The 27,587-nt window shown below is 41.5% G+C and overlaps 1 protein-coding gene across 18 annotated transcripts in view; it reads right to left on the bottom strand.

Moving 5' to 3' along the window:
* The window catches only part of CACNA1C (calcium voltage-gated channel subunit alpha1 C), a 696,460-nt gene that overhangs the window by 201,023 nt on the left and 467,850 nt on the right, over window positions 1–27,587 (bottom strand). For 17 of the 18 annotated variants that reach the window (XM_075896653.1, XM_075941259.1, XM_075896550.1 and 14 more), the window contains exons 6-7: window positions 21,071–21,232; window positions 16,032–16,216 (exon numbers count right to left, since the gene is read on the bottom strand). In XM_075896653.1, coding sequence (XP_075752768.1) covers window positions 16,032–16,216; window positions 21,071–21,232 — 347 coding nt within the window. Of the gene's footprint in view, window positions 1–16,031; window positions 16,217–21,070; window positions 21,233–27,587 lie in introns of those variants that run through there. The other variant, XM_075896642.1, reaches the window with a different exon arrangement.

Here is a 27,587-nt window from a genome sequence, read left to right as displayed (position 1 = left end):
GGATTCTTGCAGTGCATTATTTGTGATAGATCCACAAAGTAAAGCAAACAGAAAAATATTCATTGGAGGCCAGATTTTGACACCCTTCCTCTTATGAGATAATATTTCATAGGTAGTCCCATCACATCAGGGAGCTAGCTAAGGAGTAAGTTATTGCATCACAATCAGGTCCTGAGACAATTCAAATAAAAACTCCATTGAGGCAGACATGATCTTCCTGTGAACATTGTGCAAACGGAAAATAAGCTAGATTCTCGAGGAAATTATTCCCACCAAATCAGTCAGTCAGTGCTCGTGTGGATATGCTGTTTTAGGGACATGGCTCCAAAGAGCTTGTGGACTTTGCCTGGAAAGCTCTTGCTTGCAATCAGGGTAAGCAAAATGCTTTGTATGAAAGGCAAGTTTGAGATTTCCCTTCCTCTCTAAGATTTTTTTGCTCTTCTTAAGAGTCTAATTACATCTGACAATAAACCAGCTTTTTGGTGGTTAGAGTCCAGTACAATTCTTTGATTTGGATTGTGATTAGGTAATTTTTATATGAATAATCCAATGTCTAAATTTATAACTATTCACTGGTTAAACTCTGGTGACAGATTTTGAATACCCTCTCTTTCACTGACCCTTAAACAGAGGGTGACCTTTTTGGTAGATGTCCTGATAAATGTATTAACTATGCACCTTATAATATATCCCAAGGCACATTGCTCTAAAAGAGTGCGGGTTTCCTCAATATAAAAGTATAGATGGCAAGAAACAATTTATAGGTAGGCCATTGTTGGAAAAAGTGAATGAGACATAAAACTTAAATCCACTAAACATCTTTCTATGGCTCCATAATTATCTTTTTTAACATACGGGACAAAACTTCAGGCTGCTTGTATAACGGTAGAAGCCCCCAACTGCTTAGCCTTCTTATGGCTTTGGAACACCTAAATGGCACATTTCTGGTGTGCTTGTGTCCAGTGTGGTGAAGAATGTATTCAAAAGGGGGCAGGGGGAGGTGGAGTCACGGATGAAACTTCCTGTAGTGTTGCTATATCCCAGTATTTCTCAACCAGTGGTACGAGTACCCTTAGGGGTACTCGAGAGAAGTCTGGGGGGTACATCAACACAACTGAAATTTGGAGAAAACTGAATTTTTGTTTCAAGTTTCACAGCGCTTTGTACTTTTTACGCCCAAAAATTTCATCACCCACCCAGCTATGATTAAGTTGTTTAAACAACTGTGTTGCAATGGTAGAAAATTTTTGTGTGTGTCTGAAACTGTAGGTACTGGGGGTACTTTTTTTTTTAAAGGGATACTTTATAAAAAAAAAAAAGGTTGAGAAACTGAGAATCACCGTAGTAGCCCACGCCAGCAGGGAGAGGGTTACAGACATGCCAGAGGAGGCCAATTAGGGCAGGAAGCAATCAGCCAATTAGAGCCAGGCTGGGCCTATCAAAGGCTGCAAGGGCTGAGAGGAGCTCATTCTTGCTCCAGCTGTGAAGCAGAAGGGACCTGGCTGCTTGGAAAGCTACAGAGGGTACCTGAAACAGAGCAAGGCTGGAGAAAAGCAGGCAGCGCTGGGAAGCTCTGGCCTGACCTAACTTCTAGGCTGCAGGGTCTCAAGCAAGGCCTGAGAGGTACTAGGGATGCAGGAAGACAGCCAGAGCAGGAGAATGCCACAAGATCACACCCCCTTGCCAATGATGAGTGGCCATCTCAGACCACAGTCTGCCCTGAGGCAGGAGCTAGATGACAACTGGCAGTGGGTCACTCGGGCGAGGTGGGTATAGAGGACTGGGAATCTCTGGGAAGGGAGGTCTCCAGGGTGTGGGGCCACTGCTGCAGGGCAGTACCGTAAAGAAATGGCACCATGGGCCACAAGGCCTGAAGTAGCACAGGATACAGGTCATGGAGGGTGAGACACTGGTCCACAAGGGCACTCCAGGGATGAAAGAGCTAATTCCCACAGAGAGCAGCAGGAGGTGGTGGGCCAGTGAGTCAAACCTGTTACACTGCCATGGGGGAGCAACACCAAACCAGCAAAGAGATGTAACCAGTCGGTCTGTGCATGGCAGATATAGCCTATCACCTCTCCTATATCCCACCATACCCATTGGCTGTGTCTACACTGCACCCCTTTTCCGGAAAAGGGATGCAGATGAGACAAGTCGTAATTGCAAATGCAGCAGGGATTTACATTTTCCCCGCTGCATTTGCATGAACATGGCTGCCGCTTTTTTCCGGCTTGGGGCTTTGCCGGAAAAAAGCGCCAGTCTAGACAGGGATCTTTTGGAAAATAAACCCTTTTCTGAAAGGTCCCTTATTCCTGATTTTAAGAGGAATAGGCTTTATTTTCCAAAAGATCCCTGTCTAGACTGGCGCTTTTTTCCGGCAAAGCCCCGAGCCGGAAAAAAGTGGCAGCCATGTTCATGCAAATGCAGCGGGGAAAATGCAAATCCCCGCTGCATTTGCAATTCCGACTTGTCTCATCTGCATCCCTTTTCTGGAAAAGGGGTGCAGTGTAGACACAGCCATCCAGTTTTGGAGTGGCTTAGGGGACATGGCATTTGCTGGGGGAGCAGAGGGTTGTGGGTTTGAGACCTACCCTCCCTGGGAGGCACCGGGCTGCCAACACAGGATATAAGGGACGACAGTGGGCTGGGCTTTAGAGTAGCATAAGGGTTAGAGCATTAGACTGGGGAGTGAGATTTGGTTTGTCCCAAGGAACAGGCTAAGAGTTCTAACCTTCAGCTCCCCCAGAGATTCACTATATAAAATCCCATTAGGAGGTTTACTCATGTGGTCCCTTAGCCAACTAAGGACTTATATACATGCATCACTTTAAAGCCATGATTAATCTCATTGAAGTCATTGGTCAGTGTGTTGTTACCAATAGAATTGAAGTCAAAGGGATTATTCACATGCTCAGCATTACATGTGTGTTTATGCACTTTTCTTGACTGGGGCTTTGTTCAGGACTGAGGGTCATACATTATAGGGAGGTTATTTTCTGCCAATTCCCTAGAAAGAAGTCAAGAAAGAATGAAATAGATTACAAAAAATAACTGTTATGTAACAAAGAGTAGTAGACATTTCAGTCCGGACAAGTGACATTTCAGTGCATCAAGAGAAGTATTTATGTTCCTTTTATCAAACTGAAAGACATTTTCAGCATTCCAGGAACTATAAGACAGGTAATAAGCCAGGGCAACTGCAGGCTTCATAGCTGACTCAAGGCAAAGGCAGGGAAAAAAGCAATAGAAGAAATAAGACTTATTTTTATAGATCCTAAAATGACTGGATGAAATTGCTGCTGAATAACTTAAACTATAGAAATAACTGAGTCTTTTGCTTCTTTTCTCAATAGGACCTCTTTCTAAAAATGAAACTTCCTTTCTGATTGTCTTTAAAAGAATTGAGACAATGTTTCAACCCTACTGCTTATTAAAAAATAATTTTGTACTTGGTAACCCTAGTAGAATTGCTGATATGGGGAAGGACTGGAAAGCTTAGCCCAATACCTCACTCTGAGCCAATGACACTCAAAGAGAAAGAGCACTTGACTAGCTCCTGCTGATAAAAGTAGTTATTTGTTTTACTCCTTAAATTCACTTTATTTCAAAGTTCCAAGGTTAGGACAAGAAATCTTAAGCAATGTTCACTTGCTTCCTTAGATCTATCTAGTACTTACTTATATGGCCCCTGCTACCACTGCAAGTATGGATTCAGACATGTTACACATAGTCTTATATACAAAAGTCCCAAATCCTTTCTTAAAATATCTTCTGGGACAGAAGGGCAGGGAGAGGGAGAATATGGAAGAAGAGGAAGGACAGGGAGCAGGAGAATGGGGATTGGTATGCTCTGGCTATCTTCACGTGGTGTGTGGTCATGGGGGGTCCATAATTACTGGTGTAAATTAGAGCAGCTGCCAGGATCCCCTCATGTAGAATTAGTCAAATATATTTATGTACACTAGCACTTTCCATCACTCACTACATGTTGGCTACATCTTCTGAGGCTATATCTACTTTTCCAGTCAAGTGAAGCTGTGCAAAGTCCAAAACACTTAACAAACACCATCTTTTGACTATCTAGCCCTAAATTACCGATAGTCCACCTTAAAATGGAAACCTTCAGCTGTGCTTTTTAGTCCTCAGGGTTTACCCATTGGACTCTATCACACTGCTTTACTCTACGGTCACTTTCTGTTTTCATTTCCATGTGTGTTCATTGCTTCAAGTGAAGCATTCTGTTCTGTTCTTAGGTCAGCTGCTTAGGTCAGCTTCCTCTACACTTCAGAGGAAGATTGATGCTGCCACTGTCGATCTTCCAGGGTTCAACTTAGCAGTCTAGGTAAGACAGCTAATTCAAAGTGAAGGGGAGCACTCCAGTCAAAGCTGATAATCCTGCTTCACTAGGAGTAAGGGAAGCTGAAGGAACAGTGTTCTTCCTTCAACTTCCAGCAGTGTAGAGAATGCCAAAAGCCGAGTTAAGCGATTTCAACTTCAGCTACGCAATTAACATCAGAGGGATGTAGTCTAGACACACCGGAAGGTGGGCCTTTAGGGTATGTCTACAGTATGGGACAAAGCCAAATTAAGATATGCAGCTTCAGCTACGTTAATTGCATAGCTGAAGTTGAAATAGCTTAACTCAGCTTTTGGCACAAAAAATGAGGTTTACAGGATCTTTCGAAAAAGGCTTCTATTTTTGAAAGAACTGCATCTAGACTGCAGTTTCAATTTTTTGAAAGAGTGCCATGACGCAATTATGCAAATGAAGCACGGGGTCTGGTAAATTCTCTGGTTCAGAACCAGTCAGGACCCAAGGGTGCCAGACCAGGGAGGCACAATATTTAGAAATTCATAATCCGAAGAACAGCTCTGTGGACACTGGAGGTTCTGTCTCTCACCCTGTGGAAGTAGAAAATTGTAACTGGAGAGGTAGACGGCTTTCACCGCCCTGTATGCCCTCAGCCTGAAACATGAACAGAAGAGCACAGGTATGGACCAATGGACACTGGTTGTACCTCCTTTAACTGGGACACACTGGTCTGGCAGGACCACAGGTGTTTCTGGACCAAAGAGTCCAGGTATAGGGAGGTTTGGCTGCAGCCCCAGCGGCAGCTAGGGAACTCTGGCTCCAGCTGTGCAGCTCCAGCTCTGGCAGCAGTGGGGCCAGCAGGAGCTAGAGAGCTCCCACCCAGGGAGACACACAGCAGGGCGGGCTGGAGCCCTAACCAGGGGGAGGGAGGTGAGAGCAGCAATTTACCACAGGCCAGGAGGAGAGAGACCTCTCCTGGTCCATCAAATCCCCTCATTCAGGATCGGTCAGGTCCTGCGGGTGCTGGACCAGGGAGAGCCAACCTGTAGCAACATCTTTCTTTCTGAGGACCATGGCGCATATGTATATCCACAGCAGAATACATATAGGGACCAGCATTCAAAGAAGGACTTTGCTATTCCATTAATGTGCCCGGATTCTTGTCTCATTTACACCACTGTAATTGAAAGGAAATTTAGGTCCTTGGACTCTCAACTCCTCTCTATCATGTCCAGGTCTCAATCCAGACAAATCTCACACTTTAAGATTCACATCCTCCAGATTGCAGATTGCTGACAATGCCAAGATGTTTGTGTGCAGTGGTGATTTTGTCATCCACATATATGCCCTCTAGTGACCTACGTAATTATTTTGACTTTTGTGATTTAATCAAGACTAGAATCCAGATCTTCAGAAGCAAAAGACATAATTACTTTAACCTGCTGGGTCACTTTGCTCCTAAGTGAGTGTGTGTTTAAAAAAAGGTTAAGATTGATCTCAGAAAAATAAGTGCCCATAAGGCCCAAAGAGGGGGCTGAGAGTTCTTTCATTACAGACACCATAGCACCTCCGTCTAGCTCTGCTGCTTAAAAACCTTTTCAGCTTTTAAAGGCTTTGGAAATTCACTCTGCAAAGATAAAGTGCTGATTTCAAGCACTAAAATATCCCTTAGGACAGCAGGCCTCCAAGCCTAAAGATTTTATTTCATTTCAAAGCTTGGGGCTTTCCTTTCCTGCCTTTATTTATTTTGTGTTTACATTTACATGGCTGATTATCCAGAAAGGGATTTTATGCCCGTTTCGCCATACTGCTGTTTTCTGTCCTCTTCTATTTATCTCACTGCTTTTAACACATGTTGACACAAGATACTACGATAGGTATATTGGAACAACACTGATTGCTGCATGCACACAAATTTCCAAGTACACGTTGTTCATTGACTTACACAGTCAATTAAGCTCTTAAAAAGAAAGATAATGAGAAGCAGTAATATAAGCTGTAGATAAACACTCACTTCACTAAATGGAGGCCTGACTGATAACTTTTTAAATTTACGTCTGATCAATATATCCCAGTTTCCTTTCAGAGCTAATTTTCAAGCCACGGCATTCCTCACAAATGTATACTTCAGTCTTTCCATTTTAGATGAGGAAGCCATATTCACATTTCATAAACTCCTATCCTCTTCTGTTATTGAAATTACTCTTATAGTTCACAATAACTAGACTTGTACTGACAGAAGCTAACACACACTTCATAACATACAGGCACAACACTGTTCGCTGATTATCATATTAACTCCTCATTAACATAATATAATTGCTAGACTTTGACTGAGGAAACCATAATCAGAGCTGTTGAATGCAATGCAACTGCCACAACGATTCCAACAAAGGCACACTTAAAGGTGTGATTGCAACCTGTGTAGGCAAGGCAGAATCTTCTGCTATGCTTGTATATATCATTAGCAACAAAAGGTACTAAAATATCCATCGGAAAAGAAAATCTACGCAGTAAATGAAGGTCTGATTTCTATTATGGCCCTAATGGGAGAATCGTTGATGTTAGGAGTAACAGAACAATAGCTCTCAAAAATTAACATCACCAGGATGTTGTTGTTTCACAATAACTTCTCACTCTATTGGGTCTTGAACTCCAATGGCACCTCTTTCTCTTTCTCATCTCCAGTCTCCTCTTGTCTTTATAGTTAAGCCTGTTGATTCCGCATTACCAATTGTTCAGTCACTCCAAATGTTCAGCTTTCTGCCACTCACTCATCAGAGATTACTGAGGATTTGATCCGCCAGTTCTCCTGCAAGTACAATTCTGACTGAAATCAATGAACTTTGTCTCTATGTGAAATGCAAGAGCCAATCCCTAAGCCAGGGACCAATTCTGTTTTCTGTGACAAATGAAGTTCCAAACAAGATCAGTGAGATTGGCTTTCATACAATGGAGGCTAGAATTCAGCTCTAACTCTTGAAAACAACTGATTAAAACAAAATTAGACTGGAAACAAATAAAAGAATTCTATAAGCTATTTCTAGAGCTTCAATTTCTGGGGTTAGCTGACAAACAATATTTCTCTCCCATAGTCATATATTGTTACGTCCCTGGGACTGGCAGATGGACCCAAGACAACATTTCCAAATGTGACCTGTGATTTTAGAGATTTCAGTCCTTGGATGCTGAACTTGATTTGCCAAACTGTCTTTTTAAGATCTGGTCAATTTAAGAGATTTCAAGTTGGAAACCAACAAAGTTTGCACCCCAAGCCACGTGAAACTTTTGAAAAATTTGTCTGAACAGGTAAACGCTTAATTTTCCAACTTTGGGAAGAAGATGAGGGACAGAATAGTCTCTGGTATAGAAGCCATAATTAGAAGAGAGTTTGAGGAAGAGTAAAGGAAGAAAGAGGAGTAAAGAAAAGGGAAGAGAAAAACAGAGCTACTAAAGATCTTCACAAGCAGGAGCATTGGGCAGAGGCACTCCATTACCACCACCCCATAAATATTCAAGAAAGAAATTAATCCTAAGTGGAGAGCCTCTTAACTTATACAGGAGGGGTGCCCAAAGTGAGCTCTGAAGGTGAGATGAAACCCTCATTTTTAAAGTGCACCATCTTTGTATGGAGACCAGAAATGATCAGCTGAAGGTTTTTGCCATGGGTGTACAACAACAAGCCATTCCTAGTAATCATTTCAGGAAGACGGAAGTACAAGCAACTGTTATGCTTGCATATGTATTTGTTTATGAAAAAGAGATTTATGTCAATATTTATGGCATGGACCATACATTTTAGACTTGACCATTACTCTCCTGGCAAGTCAATGTTGTGACTCCTCAGTACCACAACATGTGGGCACCCCATTGTATGGCACTGGTACAGCAGATGAAAGTGGATTAACTTTTGTGATCAGCAAAACAAGTTTGCTTGTCTTTTCTTTTTTCCCCCCCACATCCATGCCTAATCCTGCCAACATGATCATAATCCTCCCCCCAAATAAGAATCCAGCATTTTCTGGAAAAAACAAATGCTACAAGAAACAGAGAGAGGTGTACTCAGAGAATCAGATCATTCCCTTGAGTGAAAAGCCTTACTAATTCAAGCCGGAGCACTGTAAGAATAAAGGGTTAGAAAGCACAACACAGCTGGTGAAAATTGGGGGTTACAATTCTGCATTTAACATTTTCCACTTTGTGGCAATATCACTGTACTCCTCACCACATCTTCCTCATCGGGCTTCACCAAGCTGTGGAGGGATGGGAAAATCTCACAAAGCATGTCAAGGCTGTCAGCAAAGTAAATTATACCTATTGCTTGGTTTCTTCCCCAATTTGATTTTCTGACAGGAGTTTCCAGGGTGACTGTGAGCTCCGGTTTCAAGTTCATTTATGATTTCATAGATTTATACACTTTGAGGCTGGAAGGAGCCTGTCAAGACAGCACATCTAACCTGCTACATCTTGCACATGATATTCTGTGATATTCCCTAGGATGGGTTATCTAGCCCACTTTTGAACATGTCCATGGATTCAAACTTATTGTGCAGCCTTGGAGGCTATTCCATTGCATTATTGCTCTTACTATTGGAGTGTTTTCTCATTCTGTGTAGGGATTGGCCCAATCTAAGAATTTTGGTCCTCTTAAATTTGAGAGGGTTGAAATCTTGCATTCCAGTTCAGGTCCCACTTAGACAGATGGGCTGAAACCCTGAGTCCAATCTTGCCAAAAGCCCAGGAGGGATTAAATTGAGTGTTCTAGCTCATGTCCATCTCTAATTATATCCTAGCTAAACTGGCACTTTGTTACATTACAACTATTACTTTACAGCCAGAGTCTCTCTGAAAATTGTTCCTGCAAGCACTGCGATGCCATGTTTGCAGAGATTTTGGCCAAGAATTGAAGTGTGGCTTGAATGATGTGAAACAGAACGAATCCCTCTTCACTGAGGTTGGCTGAATGGCTCGTGTTAAAAGTGGGCATTTTGCTTGATCCTAGAATTCAAACTGCAAGGACCAGACTGCAAACATATCATCCTAGAGCCTGATTTCCCATTGTTCTGCAACATAAGTGGTCATTTGCACCACTGCAAAGTGAGGGAACTCATTCTGATTGGGCAGAATTTCATGACCACTCTGCCCTTAGTTTGCATTAGTGGAAATGACACCTCAAGTGCAGCATAATGGAGAACAGACTTTCAGAATTAAGAGTATGTCTGTACTACAGAGACAATATCAACCTAACTATGTCAGCATGGCTGTATCGTGCAGACACAGCCTACAGTGGTAGAAGGGGGTTATCTTTCAGTGTAGGAAAACCTGAATGAAGACAGGAATCCCTCTTCCATACTGGGGTTTTTGTTGGTATAGCTACCAGGGATGTGGGTTTTTTCACACCGGTGAATGACATCGATATGAATTTTCAGTGTAAAACAGGCCTAAAGTTGCACAGGGCATTCTACATTCAGAATGTCCCATGCTACAGGGGAAAGGCTGCATACAAAGTTTATCAGTCATTCTAGACATTGTCCTTTGACCATATTAACTGGTAAGTGACACCTCCCCTAAAGGACAGCAAAAAACCAACCAACCAAACAAACAAAACCCACTAGGAATAATTAAAAGTAGAAGAATTCAATCAGCTCAGACTAGTAGGAAATAGTTAGAGGGAGCTGAGGGTGCTTAGTGCCTCTCTGGATTTGTATAACGAACAAATAATTTGTAATATTTAAACTACCAATTTCCTATATGGTCTTATTTTGCAATCACAAGGTCCCTTTAATACCTCCTTTGCTAGGGCAACTTCACGAAGTTCAGAAAGGCCCAAGCAGGCTCAACATGGAATGCTCTTTCTAACAGAGGGTCTCAGCAATTCTACTTTTAAAGATAGGGGCTCTTTATATTTCTTAGGGCTTTAGAGGTTATTTAAGGAGGCAGTGCCACCCAAGTGACAGCACTGGGCTACCATTTACCAGGTGTGAAGGGTAAAGAAGGCATTTAGGAATTACAGGGCACTGTTCTGCTCAGAATGACAGCCTGTGCAACCTAGCTGTCTTGCATGCAGAATTTGGACCATAATCAATTATTAATAACAACAATAATAGCAAATAAAATTACACTATATGAGGGGCACCATTTTTTCTAAAAATTCAAAGGAAGCCAATCTATTTGCACACACTATCCACTGGGCAAAAGAGGAGCTTAGAAAGTGTACTGATTTTATTGACATTACTTTAAAAACATTTTATGGAATGAAAGTTTGCTGATTTGAATGCCTCTGATACTTTCCAAGGGCAGCCAGGTTATCAGCAGGAAAATAATCTTGTGAGATAGAAGGGACAGGCTTCATTAAAGATGAGAAAAACAGTGAAAGTGAGAGAGGATACAGGAGAGAATAAGGTTAAAATTTGCAATAATGCCTAAGTGTCTTAGGAGTATAAGTTTAATGGAAAGCCAATTGGGGTTAAGCTCCTAGGTCACTTTGAACATTTTACCCTGATTGAACAGGAGATTAGCAAATAACTATTCTGGTACTAAGTGGTTGTTGTGTCTGTCATAAGAATCTAGACAGACAAACAGACCTCAGAACTTTTTACTAAGTGGCTGCCTTTTCTTTCAGTATCTCAGAAGTGTCTGAGCTCCCTCAACTCTCATTGACTTTGATCAGAATTGCGAGTGCTCAGCATGTCTCAGAATCTGTCCTTAGGAGAGGGGAAGAGGGAAGCAGAACTGAATATTGCAAGGCACTTAGCAATGTTCAACCAAGGAAATGGCTCAATTGCATGAATATATCCAACCAACTAATTCAACTTAAAGGCTTCAACCTTTATCTATTGAGTTTTCGGACAAACTTTCATTTTCAGACTTGAAGGGAGAGCAAAGCAAATTGTTTACCTCTAATTCCTGTCCTCAGAAGGTAGTTAGTACAATAGAGCCCATCCCTATATACACACTTGTGAGTCCAGGGCTAGCGCATGTGACTGCATGTGAAGCATTGAGAGATTAGGGGTTGGGGTTTAAAAAGTGTGTGTGTGTGGGGGGGGGGAGCGGGGAAGGGAGGAGGGCAGGGGTGAAGTCCTGACCCTATTGAAGTTAATGAGAATTTTGCCATTGACTTCAACAAAGCTAGGATTTTACTTTGGGTACTTAAATTAGCACGATTTTCAAAGTGTCAAATACCCAGCAACTTTCTCTAAACTTTGCATGCCAAGCATTTTAAAATGTCAGGTAAGTTATTCAGGTGTCTAAACATGGATGTAGGAGCAAAATTTCAGGCATCTTTTGAATATAATGGTCAAAAATTCTGATTTTCTTTTACCCACTGATGAGGCATAAACCTTAGAAATTGCCTGCACTTTTCTTGATATACAAATTAAAAAAATAACAACGACCAAACACCATTTTTCTCCCTCGTTTTCCAGAGAAAGTTGGTGAGAGGGAACCTAATATTTTGGAAAGACACCAATCTCTCTTTAAAGTTGAAAATGTATTTCTAATTAAATCATTTTTTATTCCCAACCTACTAATCTGATACAACGGCTCTTTTAAATAGCCTTAGTGCCATGTGTCACTTACTTGATCACTCTCTTGAATAGACACCACCACCACCGGGCTAACTCTAAGTAGAAGAATGGTCTTTTGGTTAATACAGAGGTCTGGGAGCTAAGAGATCTGGATTATGAATCAGGCTCTATTACAGACCCAGAAACTCAGAGAATTGTAACCCAAGATTACCCATGTTCTATGCCACTTTCTAAAATACTTCATTCATTCCAGAGGATTGGAAAGTTTGGAACTCTCTTAAATTTTAATATTCAGTATGTTAAGTTTCTATGTTGCTGTAGGTATCTTAGAAAGCCAGTATATCTTTGCTCTTAGGCTTTGTGTACGCTACTGCCTAATCTGTACATGTTGCTTAAGATATCTGCAGACACAATTGAAATGTCAATGTTTGTAGTGTTTCAACATGCCACCTAATATAGAGGAAACACTTATCATAGATGTGTACAGTAGTTCCAATTAAAAATTGGCATTTGCTATATAAACACCAGGCTCTTCTAAGTAGTGAAATATAATCATGGTACTTCGGATACTGTGGTATGGCAACTTTTGACAAGCACAGACTTCTTAATGGCGGCCAATGTATCTATATAAAATGACAGTCAAAGGATGGCATGGCTATTAGGGCACAGTTAAGATTCTTTGGATCACCTTATATCTAAATGTCGATCATTTCCAGTGTAGTTTTTCCTAGTGATTTTTCTAAATTTTCTGAACTTTGTATTATCTGGCTTTCAGACATTGTTAATGTGGGCTGCATGTTTTTATTAGTTACAGAAATGTTTCTCTTTTGTTATTGATACTCTATTTCCAACCTTAATTCCACCTTGTGAGGGTACAGAAAAAGGACCATCTGGAACAGCAAGGGTTAAAGAAAACATCTGGGTTCAGCTAATCCTGCTCCATGATACCTGAGACCAATGTCAGGCATGAAAGGGGAGAAAAGAAGGGGGCCAGGCTCAGTTGGGGGCTGATTGGTGAGGAGGCAGGAACTCTCTGTCTACCTGCCTGATGGGATGGAAGCAAGTAAGGGCTTCCATGCAAAGGGGAGGGTACAAATAAGCCCCAGCACTTGGGAACCTGCATTAGTAGGGCCACACCCCAAATTGAAGAGACTGTTAGGAAGTAGCCCACAGAATTGGGGCTTGACTCCCTCCTGGAATGGGAGATGCCATCTCTCCAGTTTAGGGACTGATCTATACTGGGCTCTGGGATGGGATCCTATGAAGAGGGAGGGTCTAGGTTCCTCTATTATGGTCTCTGGCCTTACAGACTGAAAGATCAGTGCTCTAGCCATTATGACACCCAGCTGCAGAAGATTCTATCCCACAGTTTAATTTTTTTTTGGTCTGGGAATAACTTGGAATGGAGAACAAGAACATTTTTCCTTTTTGAAGCAACTGTTCTATATACCTACATCCTGAAGCAGCGAGGGGCAACTTAGGCTAGTGAGTGGGCCACATGAGTGGCCCTCCTTCATCTCAGCAGACCACAAGAGTGTTGTAACAGCCTCCTGGGATAGGGTAGTTTTGCTAGTTGCATTTGTGTACCTAGAATGTGTGGGGTGTGATGGCTGAACTGTAGCAGCGCTTTGATTGGATGCAGAAGGATGCTAAGTCTTGTTGTGTGCAGTCAGCATGCATCTCACTACATGTGCCTTGGCTTTATGTGCTTGTTCCTTTTATAATACCGGTAGGAAAAAAAAAAAACTACAGGGAGGAAAACCACGTGTGTACGCAATGGTAAACAAAATGTCATGTGGGCCACACATAGAACCCCAACAGGCCACATTCAGCCTTTGGGCCACAGGTCGCGCACCACTGCCTTGAAGACTAAGAGCTCCAGAGTTGTCCCGAAGAACTAATATGCAACAATTAATTAAAATTAGAGGCCTCAATGTACTGTACTGTATGAAAGGGGGGGAAATACTTAGGAAAGTAGCTCAAACCAAACCAAAACCTAACACCCAAAAGTTAAGTTGCAGTAGGGACTCCATGAAAAATGGAAGCAATCTGTAGCAGTCACTGTAGAAGAGCATTTATCAATGGCTCTATGCTTTTGGCTCCTAACAATGGGTGAATAAGAACTGATGACTGTATCCTGAGTATTTTATACCCTGTCCTGTGAACGATGCAGGGACTCAGAAGTCAGAGATGGTCTATTGTAAAACCCACCTATAGAGATTCATGGGGGATTCATTTCACATGGCTAAACAGTGTACAATGCCACAAGTGCTTCACTATTTATTATTCATTGCCTTGTTCACCTTGTTTTGGATTCTCTCCACTGAACGACCTGTAAGTGTCCCTCAGATACACAGAGGTACAGCTCTCAGACATCATAGCGATGGATACAATTGAAATATGACTGACAGATATACTGTTTGTATGAAACACTGAGACATTTCGCCTGGTTTCTTTTCTGGTTTTAGTTTTTTCTTCACTGTTTTTATTAATGTGTACTCTTGTTTCAAGTAAATCTAATTTTCATTGTGACAAGTATCAGAGGGGTAGCTGTGTTAGTCTGAATCTGCATAAACCATGAGAAGTCCTGTGGCACCTTATAGATTAATAGATTTATTGGAGCATAAGCTTTCGTGGGCAAAGACCCACTTCATCAGATGCATGTAGTGGAAATTCCAGTGGCAGGTATAGATATACAAGCACACAAAAAGAAAAGAGTACCAGTCTCTGGCCTCCCTCTTGATTGGTACTCTTTTCTTTTCATGTGCCTGTATTATACCTGCCTCTGGAATTTCCACTACATGCATCTGACGAAGTGGGTCTTTGCCCACTAAAGCTTCTGCTCCAATAAATCTGTTAGTCTATAAGGTGCCCCAGGACTTCTCATTGTTTATGCTAATTTTCATTGTGCAAGACCCAGATTTCTCTCAAATATTTTCATCTATGCATCTTATATTAATCACGAGGAGGGAACTGACACCACCAGACTAATCTAAATTTAAAAAACTGAAAAGACAATCATTATCTATGTGAGTCTCGTCCATGGGTAATGGATACACTAAAGACAGTCAATCTTCAAAGAGAAATATTTTAAACCCTACCTTAATGGCAGATGGGATGTAGTTTCAAGATCAAGTTTAAAGGGAAATGGGGGTGTTGATTAACAGCACAAGTTTGTCCTAGTCCAGACCTTTTCCGCATTTTTCTTAGAATATTTTGGTGTTCATTCTACCATGCTTTGAGCCTCATGCTCTATCTATAGTGAAGTTCCTTTTATACTGGGGGAACCAGTGATGCAGAAGTCTGCAAACACAGTTAAAACCCAGACTCTCACAGTATAGTCAAGACTAAGCTATGTTTTAGGCATGTTCCTGAACCATGCTACAACTCTAAAGAAGCCCAAAGCAATAGCATAGTTCAGGAGCTCAAGTGGATCCCATTTACAATGCAAGGTCAATGCTTATTTAAACTCTTGTGGGACTATCATGTTGTTATTGGGTCCCCCAAATGATGGGACCTAAAAAAGATGAATCAAGTTGAATGCAGGTGTCCAGGTTAGGGTGAGGATGACCGTTAATGTTAAGGTTCACCGTAAAGATTAAACATAGAATTTGGATCATGATTAAGATAAAAATTTGGGTCATTATCTAGGTCAACATCAGAATTAGGATCAGGGTAAGAACTAAGATCAAGAGGACGTCAATAATTAGGATTAGAGTGGGGATCTAGAAGGTTTTTTCGAACTTCCTTGTGAATCTGTGGATCTCTTCATTCTAGTGCCTTTATTAATAGCAATGCTACTATGTGAAGTACATGATTATCTTCGCTCGTGACAAAATATAGCTGCATTAGTCACTGGATTTGTGCAAAATAGTTCATATATTGGGAGGGTCACTTCATGACCCCCAGTTCAACAAAGGTGCATTGTAGATTCTCAAACCAAAAGGCCATCTGCCATCTTTCAATATTTTAATATAATAGAAAGTTCACATTTAAATTTTAAAAAATATGACAGCTGACAGCTTGCATGCCACCCCTTTAATGCACTAAGTTAATTACATCCAGTTATTGTTAACCATCTTATTACCACACATAACGAATGAGCAAAATAAAAACCACGCCAGAGCCCCATATTCTCATCATGGCAGGGCAGCACTATTGGGCCCAGAGATTGGTGATTTTCAGATACGTACCCAGTATAGTACATCTGTCCAGCCCTCCATAGTGATGCACTGAAACACAGTTAACATGGCAAAAGCAAAGTTGTCGAAATTGGTAATGCCATGCTTGGGCCCTTCCCATCCAGGTTTGCACTCAGTGCCGTTCGGACACTGCCGTCCATGTGCTAATTGAGGGGCACAGGGAGAGGCATCCTCTTCTGCAGGTGCATTTTAAATGATGGGGGAAAAAAGAACGAGAGAATGGTTAATTACTGCATGATTCACCGCCAAGGCAAAAGAAGGAGACTTGCTTTTGAGACCAGACTTTTGCAGGGCATTTAACACATTATTTGAAGACACCACCAAAATTTGTATTGGTTTTCATCAGGCACCATTTTTTTTTTTTTTTGGTTTGGCTTTTTTATTTTGCAGAGGTTGAACAAGCTGTGAGTTATGACCACCAAAATTGTCATTTACATGTTTTCCAATACACATGGTTTCACAAACAAGAAACGGTACACTCATACAAGAGGAGATGTTAATTTACTATTTTATTGCATTTCTTTGGTGTGTGCACTGCAACTGTAATTTTCCATTTCCGTATCAGTTGGCAGCTGGGGTTAACTAAAGGTCACTCATGTCTCTCAGCACTGAGCTGACTACAGCTTTCTTCTTGTAGAGCACCTTACCTCTAAAGGAGCTAAACTTCAGGCCTCAGTGCTATGTAGTTGCTAAGGGGTGCTGGACTAATGTTAAACTGCTGTGATGCACTTCTGGAGCTTAGAAGCTTTGCAGAATTTTATCCATAGATCCTGTCATGCTCAGGAGCTCTACAGGACCAGGACTTCTGGTTAACCACCTGTCTGTTCATAGGCTTAGGGTTTCTTACAATACCTTTGTAAAATTAAGAATCCAAGCTACATGTCTGTTTCAACTCTGATGCATTAAAAAAACATGAAAAACATTTTAATGCATACAAATAAATACAAAATCTAATGCTGGGATCCTAGCAATGTAATGAGAGTGCTTGATCAGTGAGAATGCGGTCCTGCTGTCCTTATTCAGCCAAAGCTACGAATAAAAGCAGTGGGAGCTTTGCCTGGAGGAGGACTTCAAGATAAGGCCCTACATTTAAAATAGATACATGGAGGTTCAGCTTGTTCTTGTGAGATTCCCAACGGTTCTGGTGTGTTTATATCAAAGTAGATCAGGAGTTTCAAAAGATCAGAATCAGGTGCCTCTACAGTAGTTACCATACAGAAAGATAATATATTTATTAACCGAGTGTGAAAGTCCATGGCCCTTCCCAGGATTTCCCAGCAATTGAAATTTGCAGACCATATAGGAAGGTGGAAACAAGAGCACTCCTGTGGCAATTTCCTTTTGTATGATATTTTCTTGCTATATAATTGTGATGGGGTCAGAGTCATTAGAACCCAGTATCTCCCAGAGATCACTGGTGCTCAGGTCAAATAAATCAAATGATGAGCAGCAGATGGGTAGATGTGTGACTGACAATCCAATGCATTTTCTTATTTCATGATGGATTTTGTGTGCAATTCCTCCCAGTAATTCATTTTTACTTTCAGAGTAGCTGCCCTTCTAACCACAGCCACATCCCAAGAGAGGAAAAGGAAGGGCAGGTCCTAGATCAGAAACTTCTCTGCCATGATAGTAGTCATTAAAGTTTTACAGTACAATCCGTATATTTGAGGATGTACAGAATAGGTGAGTTGTTCAACTTCATGTTGCTGACTCAAATACAGCTCAGTCTGCCATTGAGAAAGTCATTACTATCTTATTGCTTTAGTTCCTGGGAAATAAATTGGAGGTCTTAGCCCAGCTTCAAACGGCAAACATCCACATTAAAAAGCACTATCATACTCAGCGGGAACTGACGACTGTGCTGGAAATCTCAACAGAAAGGCCAATGGACTGTAGAGACTGATCTCAACTCTCACCTTTTCAGCCACTTTCTTCACATCAAAGTTGAATCCTGTTTATGGGGGAGAGTAGGAGTTTCCACTTTTGCTCCCCATATTGTACTTGTTTTATGGAGAGATAGAGGACTCCTATCTCCAGTGCTGGCACTCATAGACATTTCAACAGCACTACATTCACTTAAAAGAATCTAATTCTGTGAAAGTTACTTTATAATGGAAAAGCCTCATTGTGAAAATGTTTGTTTGTAAGCTGCTGTTCCTTTCCTCTCCTTTGTGTACATGTGCAAAGGGTGCCTCTAATATCACCACTTGGTCACACCTTGCTATCTGGTCCCCAGAGGGCAATTAGCCTGCTCTCAGTTTTCCCCAAGCAGAAAGCCTCCAGCAACTACTGCTAGTAAGCCCTGGTGAAGCCCATAAAGATACCCTAACAAAGCACAGCTTCTGCTTCTTTGACTCACAGATCCACAAGGAGTCTGAAGGATGAAGACTTAGAGAAGAATTGAGGCTTAAAAAGAATGGTCAAGTAAACAACTCAATTCTGGTGATGAATCCACTGGGAACAGAGAATGATGAAGAAATTGGCTTGTATAAGGAGACTATAAAAGGACGATTCTATTCAATTAATTCCTTCACCTACATTTGACTATATTTCTAATTCCTCATTGTATGTTTATGGACAAATATCCCTCTGTTGAACTGTTTAAAGGCATTTGCAACTTTTTCTGATATAGTAAACAGAAAAAATGTGAAGCTGACTTAAATACCAAGGGTAACATGGGGACAAAGCAGAGTTGGGCAAAATTTTTGGCCTGAAACCCTTTTCCAGTAAATATACAGATTCATCAGTATTAAAACATGTAATGAATTTGTGTTCATTGAGCCAAGCTTCTTCAGTAAAAGAGAAAAAATTCTGAAAAAATCCAAATTTTTTTTTTTTTTTTTTTTTTTTTACATTCCTGAAATGCAACACTTCAGTTTGAAAGAACTTTTTTGTTGGGAAATTTCTTTTAGGTTAATTTAAAAAATATTTAAAGTTCAAACTCAAAACCAAGCTTTTGGCTAGCCCAGGACATTTTGCTTTATACTTTTTGATTTGTCAAAAATTCTGAAAACATATTTTTGGTTTGAAAAAATTAATTTAAAATAACTAAGAAGTTCCACCACATAAAAAACAACAACATTATTTCCCCAGCCATGGGCTGACACCCACAGATGCACTTGCAGAATGAGCACCTCACACTTCCCTAATGGTACAGAGTCCATAGCTTCACAGGCATGGCCTACGTCAAGAAAATACATTGGGCAGAAATACGGTGACTAAAATATTTTAACTATCAGGGTATTAACCTTCATTTTGACCTCAGTGTTGGCAAGGATAGTCGTGTTTAAAACTGTGTTTGCTGGTGATGGTTGGCTCTAGGAGTCAGTTAAACCTTGAACATCCCATTAAAACAATTGCAAACATCAGCATGTAGGAAATTCAAGCTTCCACTTAGCTCAGCAGTGAGTGGTACTATATAAATGTCTAAATTAGATAAATACCATAGAAAATTGTTCTTTTGATAAACAGAAGTCATCTGGCTCCAGGGCTGCCTATAGGCCCACTCACACCAGCATCACACATGCATTAATCATGAAATTAGCAAATTAGCAGGAAGGAAATTATGAAACTGGCTAAACCCAGCATAGCATCTTGGAGCAAAATTCTAGAGTTATTTCCTTTGTTCTAGCTGGTAAATAAGCAGTACCCAAGTACCACCCCACATTAAAGAGCCTGCATTGGTGCTGTACCCCACTATAGCAGGGAAAGGGTTACAAGCAGGCCAGAGGGAGCCTGCATAAGCCCAGCCAATCAGAGTGCAGATAGGGATGGCCAATCAGGGCCAGGCTGGGCCCTATAAAATGGCTGCAGGGCAGAGAGGAAGTTATTTTTGCTCTGGCCAGGAAGGAGGAAGAACTGGCTCTCAAAGGGAAGGCTGCACCCAAGACCTACAGAAGGCAGGATAGGAAGGTAGTGAGAGCTCTGGCTAGCTACTGCCAGATTGCAGGTCTTGATGCAAGGGCTGAGTGCAAGGATCATGGGGAGAAGGCCTAGAGTGTGGGCAGTAGAGGGGAGAGAAGGAGGGCAGAACAAAGGTGCTGCCAGAGGGTTGGGGCCCAGAGTAGTGGGTACGCCTGGTCCCCCCCCCCCCCCCCCCCACACACACACACACTTCACCATGCCATACTGGAGCGTGGCCAATACAGTCTGCAGCTTGCACCTGAGGTGAGTGGTTAGACCTGTAGTCAGCAATGGAGGCAGGTGCCAGGAGTGAGGACTGCTGATACCCCTGGAAGGGGGGAGAATGGAGTGGTGGGCACTGCCTTCTGTGTCCTGAAGAGAATGCTGCAGTCCAAGGAGCAATGGGGGCCCAGGTGATGCTGTGCCTGTCATGCCCTTCTCTCTAGTCTCCAACATTTCTCATCTTGAGACATGGTGGAGACAGGGTTGGAGGTGATGACAGGCAACACACCTCCTGCAGAAGGCACCCTGCTGACAAACTGAGCTAATTCCCACACCAACCAGAAGGAGGCGCTGCTGCCATGAGTTTATTCTGTTCCAGGGTCCAATTCATTGTTGCTGTACACCTTGTGATGTCATAAACACACCTGAGCAAGACACTGACAGACGGATGTTTAAACATTACTTCAGGGGTGAGGAACCTCAGGCCTGGGGACCAAATATGGCTGCCAACTTGCCTGCATCTGGCCCTGGAGGCTCAGGGATCCCTCCCCTATTGGGGAATCTGCGCTAGCATTCCAGCCCCCCTGCCACCCACCCACAGGGCTGGAGCACACAAAATCTACTAGCCTAGCCCTCTATAGGCTCTGGTGTGTGAGGGGAATGTGAGGAGTATCTTTCTCCTTCTTAGTCAGGGTCTTCTCACTTTGCTTCTCACTTCTGTGCAGCCCTCAACTGATTTTTTCTGTGGGTCAGCAGACCCCGACCCAAAAAAGGTTCCCCATGCCTGCGTTACCAGGTCACAGTGGTAGCTTTTGATACCCTCTTTGCACTGGGGTAAATGTTACACAAAATGCAGGGCAACAATGAATCAAGGTCCTCCTACCATGTAACACGTCCCTTACCTTGTCCTCCACTTTGCATATTGTAGCAGGTCTTGTGCATCTTCCCCATGAATAGCTCGAGTCCAATGATAGCATAGATAATTATGACAAACAGCACCAGCAGGGCAATGTGCAGCAAGGGAACCATAGCCTTGATAATGGAATTTAAAACCACCTGGAGACCTGCAGAGAGGGAAGAAGGCAACACTGTCAATAAGAGAACAAGCCAAAGCAAACACTTTTGAGGGCTGGAAACTACAGAAAATATTTCATTTTTATTGAACAGACATACCCCTCCCTGCCCAGCAGTTGCTCAACTGATGATGACAACTTACATTTATACGGCACCTTTTCTCCAGAGGGATCCAGAGTATTTTACAAATGTAACTCAGCCAACATGACTCACAGAATAAACAACTGAAGGGATCATTTCACCTCTCATGAAATACTGCCACCTCTATGATGGAACACAGCAGCTGTTTCTGCAGACCCCCCTCCCCCAATCAGTTATAAGGTGTTCCTTGCGGGATGTACATGGGAGAAAAAGGGTAGCAAGAACACAGCTAAGTCAGAAAGAAAAGAGCAGTGGGTAATGCCAGTGACCCAGATACTTGCATCTGACAAAGCAGTTCTTGGAATGTGGAGAAGGAAGGTAGAATCAAAGCTCCTTTCTGCTCCCTAATTCTTGGTCTGATTGGGGGCCAAACAAGTCTCTGGCACAACTTAAAGCAACCTAAAGGCCACCCTAAATTAAGTTGATAATTCTCTGCTGGCTATTGATAAGCACCCTGTTCTTCATCTTTGCTTCATCCATCCTGTCTCAGCCTGACAAGGAATGCTCTCTATTCTTATTGGGGTAGAAATGTAGCCGTGTTAGTCTGGTGTAGCTGAAACAAAAAACAGGACTATGTAGCACTGTAAAGACTAACAAGATGGTTTATTAGGTGATGAGCTTTCGTGAGCCAGACCCACTTCTGAAGAACAACTTCTGAAGAAGTGGGTCTGGCCCATGAAAGCTCATCACCTAATAAACCATCTTGTTAGTCTTTACAGTGCTACTCTTATTGGGTGAGACAGAACTTGCTGCTGGTTTTACGCAACCTTGGGTTTTCCTCTACAACAGGGGGATCCCAAGATGCTCTGTCTGGATAGTTCTCTGTCTTTGCTGAAAGAGGTGAACAGTGAGAACATTTTTTACAGAGGGAAGAACACCGATATTGTGCTTAAGGCACAAGTCTAGGAATCAAGAAATAGGGCTTCAAGTTCTGGCTTTGCCACAGACTTCCTGTGTGACAGGGGCAAGTCCCTCATGGGCTGATTTGCAGGGGGCACCAAGCATCCATGATTTCATTTGAAAATTGATGGGACCTGAAGGTTCTCAGCACCTGGGACTTCTCTATGACTCAATTCTCCCACTTCTAAAATATGGATAATAATCTTTACATCACAGGAACACTGTAAGATTATTGGAAATTCACTAACATTTACAAAGTTATAAATCCTCATTTGCAGGGCTTGACAAATAATACAATCTACTCACCCATGGCGAGTAGATTGTAACTTGGAAGAGCTGGGTTCAGGCAATCTGCGCATGCGCAGATTGCCAGACAGCGTAGCTGGTGAGCGGGGTTCGCCACGGTTCGGCGAGCCCTGCTGATTTGGATGGTGCAAATACAACATATAGCATAACAGTATTATGCTGTTAATGTTGGGACCACGTTGAGGACTCCCAATGGATGTCTTATGTATCTACTATCTTTCAGCTGAGAAACAGCCAGTCTACAACAATTATAACCTCTTTAGGGTTTGCAATAGCAGTTAGCCTTTAATAACCCATTCATGTCTCCTACAAATCTTGTCAAAAAATTAATATTAGCTGTGACTTCTGAAACGTGTGATTTATGAGTTGTCAATATCTGCTGTACACCTACCCACAGAGTTTGCAATAACAATTAACTTTTTCGAATTGATGGTTTAAGATCTAGGCATTTTAGTTCTTACTATTGTTTTAACAACTAGTTTAAATGCATTGTAATAACGATAATACATCTCTTAAGCTTTTTCACAGTTATATGTAAATAACTTGTCACTGACACAGCAGACTGAATCTTCTAATTTGTTCCCTGAAGCATCCCAGCACCCAGTAAGAATGACCAAAGAAAATGTCAATAGTCACACTAACTGGATCGTTCATTCTCCTGCAGTAACCTGAGTCAGCTGTCAATACCACTATACTAATATTATTTTCAGAGAGTGTGTCATGCGTGCTTATAGTTACTTGGCTTACAATTTTATGATTCACACCACCTCCCAAGGTATGCTGTGTTCAGCATGGAATACTCTGCCTCTCCTATAGTAATCTATAAATGAAAAACAATACCAATTTTAATCAGATAGTCACCTTAAACTAGGAAAAGATGTCCAGCCAGCACAGCTGTGGCATTCCCACTGGGGATTAGCAATGGGTGGGCAGTCATGCTGAGGAGGAAACTATGGCTATGACCACCTAAAAGATTGGTTATTTTATGTCAGTCAGAGATGATTTTCCTCTCTAATTGCTCATGTTGTTCACCCCACCAGCCTGAATTACCTGCACATACCACAAATTAATTGTAGCTCATGCCAGGGAATGATACTAATTTATTCCAGACAAAAAATGTACCCCAAATATTTTTAGGGGTACACAGCAAAACAAAAACAACTTTCCCCATCCAACAATGCAAAATCATTACAAGAGAAATGGAACAGGTGAGTCTGAAAGAAATCCTGAATTTGTCTAATTCCAACAACTTTGTGAAACCAGATCTGGATACAAAATGTGTGGCTTTATAATATTCTAGAAGTAAGCAAAGAAAGTTCTTCATTGTCAACAACTTTACAGTCCTCACCAATCGTAAATATACTGAAGCCTTGGAGGTCAAATATTTTAAGATCCTAGTCTCATGTTATTAATTAATTATTACTAATTGATTTAATACTCTCATGAGGATTTTCCCAAAGTATTTGAGATGGTATTAAAGAACCATGATGATACATAAATTGTGCTTTTTTTAAACGTACAAAATGTATGTCCATTATCAACCATTAAAGGTTTGAAGTGTACTGCAGATGTACAAGGAAGACAATGTCAATTCAAAACACTACACCCTTTGCTTAAGCATTGGTGTTAAAAATAAAAAACTTTCATCATAAACAGAATGAGGTAAGGAATTCAGACACCCTGAGAGCACTGGTACCACCAAGAGATTTATGTGGGTTTCTGTTAGATTAATTAGAAAAAACCTTTTATAGGATAATAAAACCAACTTTGAAGAAAAGAAAAGCTATTGAATAACATTATCATGAATTAATGCAAGTGCTCTGTAGTATTCCATTAGGAAAAATATTTTCAAATCCAAATCATTCCATTAATTAGCAAATTGTACACACATCACTGTTAAAGTATTCACAGAGGTTCTAAAAATCAAAAACTGCTAACCACAAAGCAACTTTAGAGGTGTCAGCTAAAAAAAAAATTGCAAAAAGCTACTTTCAGGGGAGAAAAAAAACCACATCATAATTATCACCAAGTGTCCGGCATTGTTAAGTTCTTATTGCAGTATTATTCTTCTGAGCTCTGCAGCCCTGAAGTATGAACAGGCCTGCAGACCATGTTGTAGAGTAGCAGAGGACAGAGAAAGATGGATAAAGAAGAATGGGAATAGTCAAGGGAGGACAGCAGAAGCTATAAGCCTTTAAACCTCATTTTCTGAGGAATAAGGGTTCTTGCGCAAAAGGGTTTTATTTGCGCTAAACAGACCCGTTTACACTGCTTGTTTTTGCACAAAAACCTTTTCCACAAAAAAAAAAAAAAAAAAAAAAAAAAAAAAGCATCAGAAGAGAATATGCCAATGAAGTGTGAGAAGTTGCTAATGAGCGCTTCATTTGCATGGCCTCTTCCACAAAAAAGACGTAGATGTAGCGTTGGACAAAGCAGTTTTCTCTTTTTTTAAATATAAAAAAGCCAAAAAAAAGTGTCATACAGAGGCAAACCCTGAACTCTGTGCTGGTCCTAAATAGGAGGGTTGGCCACTGGCTAGATGAGTCTGTGCATAGGGGGAAATTGGACTGAAGTTCCCACCCAGGCCACAGAAACTATGCCAGCCAGTGGCTAGAGAAACCTCTGCAAACAAAGAGAATGGAAGAACCCATGTCTAAACTGTTCCTCTACCCTAAGCGCCCCCTGTTCTTACTCTCTTCATGCTGCCATGCAGGAGCTCACCCAAACTGGGGACTCACAACATGCAGGGGAGTGAAGCCACTCCACCACTCTGTGCCCCACCCAGCCCCTACCCTCCTGTAAAGCAAACCATTCCAGTTCCAGTTTCCCCCTGCAATCATGGAAGAAAGACCCGGGTTATGTCTGTAACAGAGAAACGGGGCAGTCTTTACTCATAAATACATTCTACAATTACACTGGCATGGTTTGCTACCTGGAAGACCAAATTCCAGATCTAGTGGAGAGCTCTATCTTTACACTTGTAGGTGCAGGAACTAGGGATGCTGAGGGGCGCTCCTGGCTTGAAGTAGTAATAACAAAACAAACACATTGTTTCCACCATCAGCACCATTACTATAACAACTATTCTAGCACCACTACTTACACTACTTTCTAGGAGCAGTGCGATCCACAAATGCAGGAGAAGCAAAGAGCCCTGACCTTAGGTCTGGTAAGTGAACATGAAATGATTTTCAAATATTGGTTGATCTGCAATATATTTATTTATTTATCGAAACCCCTACAGAGTTTTAGACACTCTCCAGTCATTCAAGTGGATAGAGGCTAAGGAAGGGGACTCACAAAAAAGACTACTTGTAATTTTTCAGTCCACTCTTTTATTCTGGTAATAGTTTAAGATCTTAAACACCTCTTAGTGCTGATTTCCAAAACATGTGAATTTACCTATAACAAACTAGGCTGGCTGCCTGCTGATACCTGAAATTGACTCCATAAAGCAAGCAAAACAAGTTTGCTGCATTCTCTGGGTTCCCAGACTACTGTATTTATTTATATTGATTAAATATTCAAATATTTATTATATAGAACATTATCACTTTTTTTTTTGCCAGATTGAAATCGGTACAGTCTTCTGAGGAAAGTGAAGCAGCAAGAGTTAGGGTACAAAACAACCTATACCTATGGGAGTGAAGGGAGTGGAGTCAAAACAGCAAATTCCCTCTTCAAAGCTATGGACAATCCTCTCTGGGTTTAGGATGCCCACAGCTTTTTTTTCCAGAGTCAGAGTTATGGTTGGAGGAAGAGATTCAGTTGCATGCTTGTTTTATATTCCCCTCTGGACTATTCTACACCTCAAAAGAGATCTCTCTAGTTCACTCAAAAGAGAACACTGAAGCCAACCATTGAAAATCCCTTGGCACTGCTGTTCGGTGAAATATATTCCGGGAAACTAGTAGAAAGCTGGTCTCAGAGAAGGTAACTCTCCACATTTTAAAGAGGAACTCTCCTTGACAATTTGACTTACCTTTAATTTTGGACCAAATCTGGTGTACTGGATGTGGTGTTTCCTTATTTTAATCTTATTAACTATCTATCTTTTTCTACAAAGTTTTCAGTCTGAACTAGTGAGTAGCATTTCCTGCCTCAGTTCCTTGCCACTTTATGTAGGGCTAGGTTTTTAATTCTGACTACATACCTGCTCAAGTGAGTCAGTGCTCTCATTGCACTTTTGCTTGGGGCCAGGCACATTGGAAAAAGTGGATCTACTCACCCACTTACTCCCTGGAGTAGGTGAATGGGAAAGTGGATGGGGAATTGGCAGAGTCTTGGCTCTACCCTATCACTATCCTGGCCAAGCAGCTAAGCCAGTGCTGGAAGGATGAAGGAAGAAAGCGTGGAAGAGGAGTATTGGCAGTAGTAATTTGCTACTGGTATCATCCAACAGAAAACTACCACCTGGGAACAAGGATGAAATGGAAGGAAGTGAGACTCAAGGAGGTGTTTGAGTCAGAATGCCTGTGGAGGGCTGCTCCTGGGATGGTGCAGTTTATGCATCATTTGTTGCTCAGTGATAGGCCTCAAATCACAATGCAGGTCTTTGTGCTGACCCATTTGAAAAAAAGCCATTACAGTATCATTTCCAAAGCATGAGGTGGATAATCAATAACACCATAGAGTGGGGGTTCATCAGTCAATATACACTGGGCAAAGAGAATGGGGAATGCTTAACTGATATTTGTAAGAACATAGCAGATTGGATCCAGATTTCAAAGGAGGGTTGGAAAGTGACACAAATAACTCTATTATTTTGTCAAAGTGTCAAGAGACAAAAGCAGGACATTTTAAGTGAATTCATTTAAAGAAATATATTGAGGAAAGTTTCCAAGAGTTTCCTCACAGAACATTTTACATGCATTTAAAATGATCTGTGAGGAAAACCTTGGAATCTTTCCTCATCATTGCAGTAAGGAAAACCTGGAACTGCACCATTTAGTTCAGGACAGTCCTACCACAGGGTTTCAGGCAGGGAAGGGCAAGCTT

Source organism: Pelodiscus sinensis, chromosome 1 (assembly GCF_049634645.1).
Source record: "Pelodiscus sinensis isolate JC-2024 chromosome 1, ASM4963464v1, whole genome shotgun sequence".
Classification (NCBI taxonomy): Eukaryota; Metazoa; Chordata; order Testudines; family Trionychidae; genus Pelodiscus; species Pelodiscus sinensis.
Note: the sequence above shows the minus strand (reverse complement) of the source record. Positions and strands in the feature narration are given on the sequence as shown.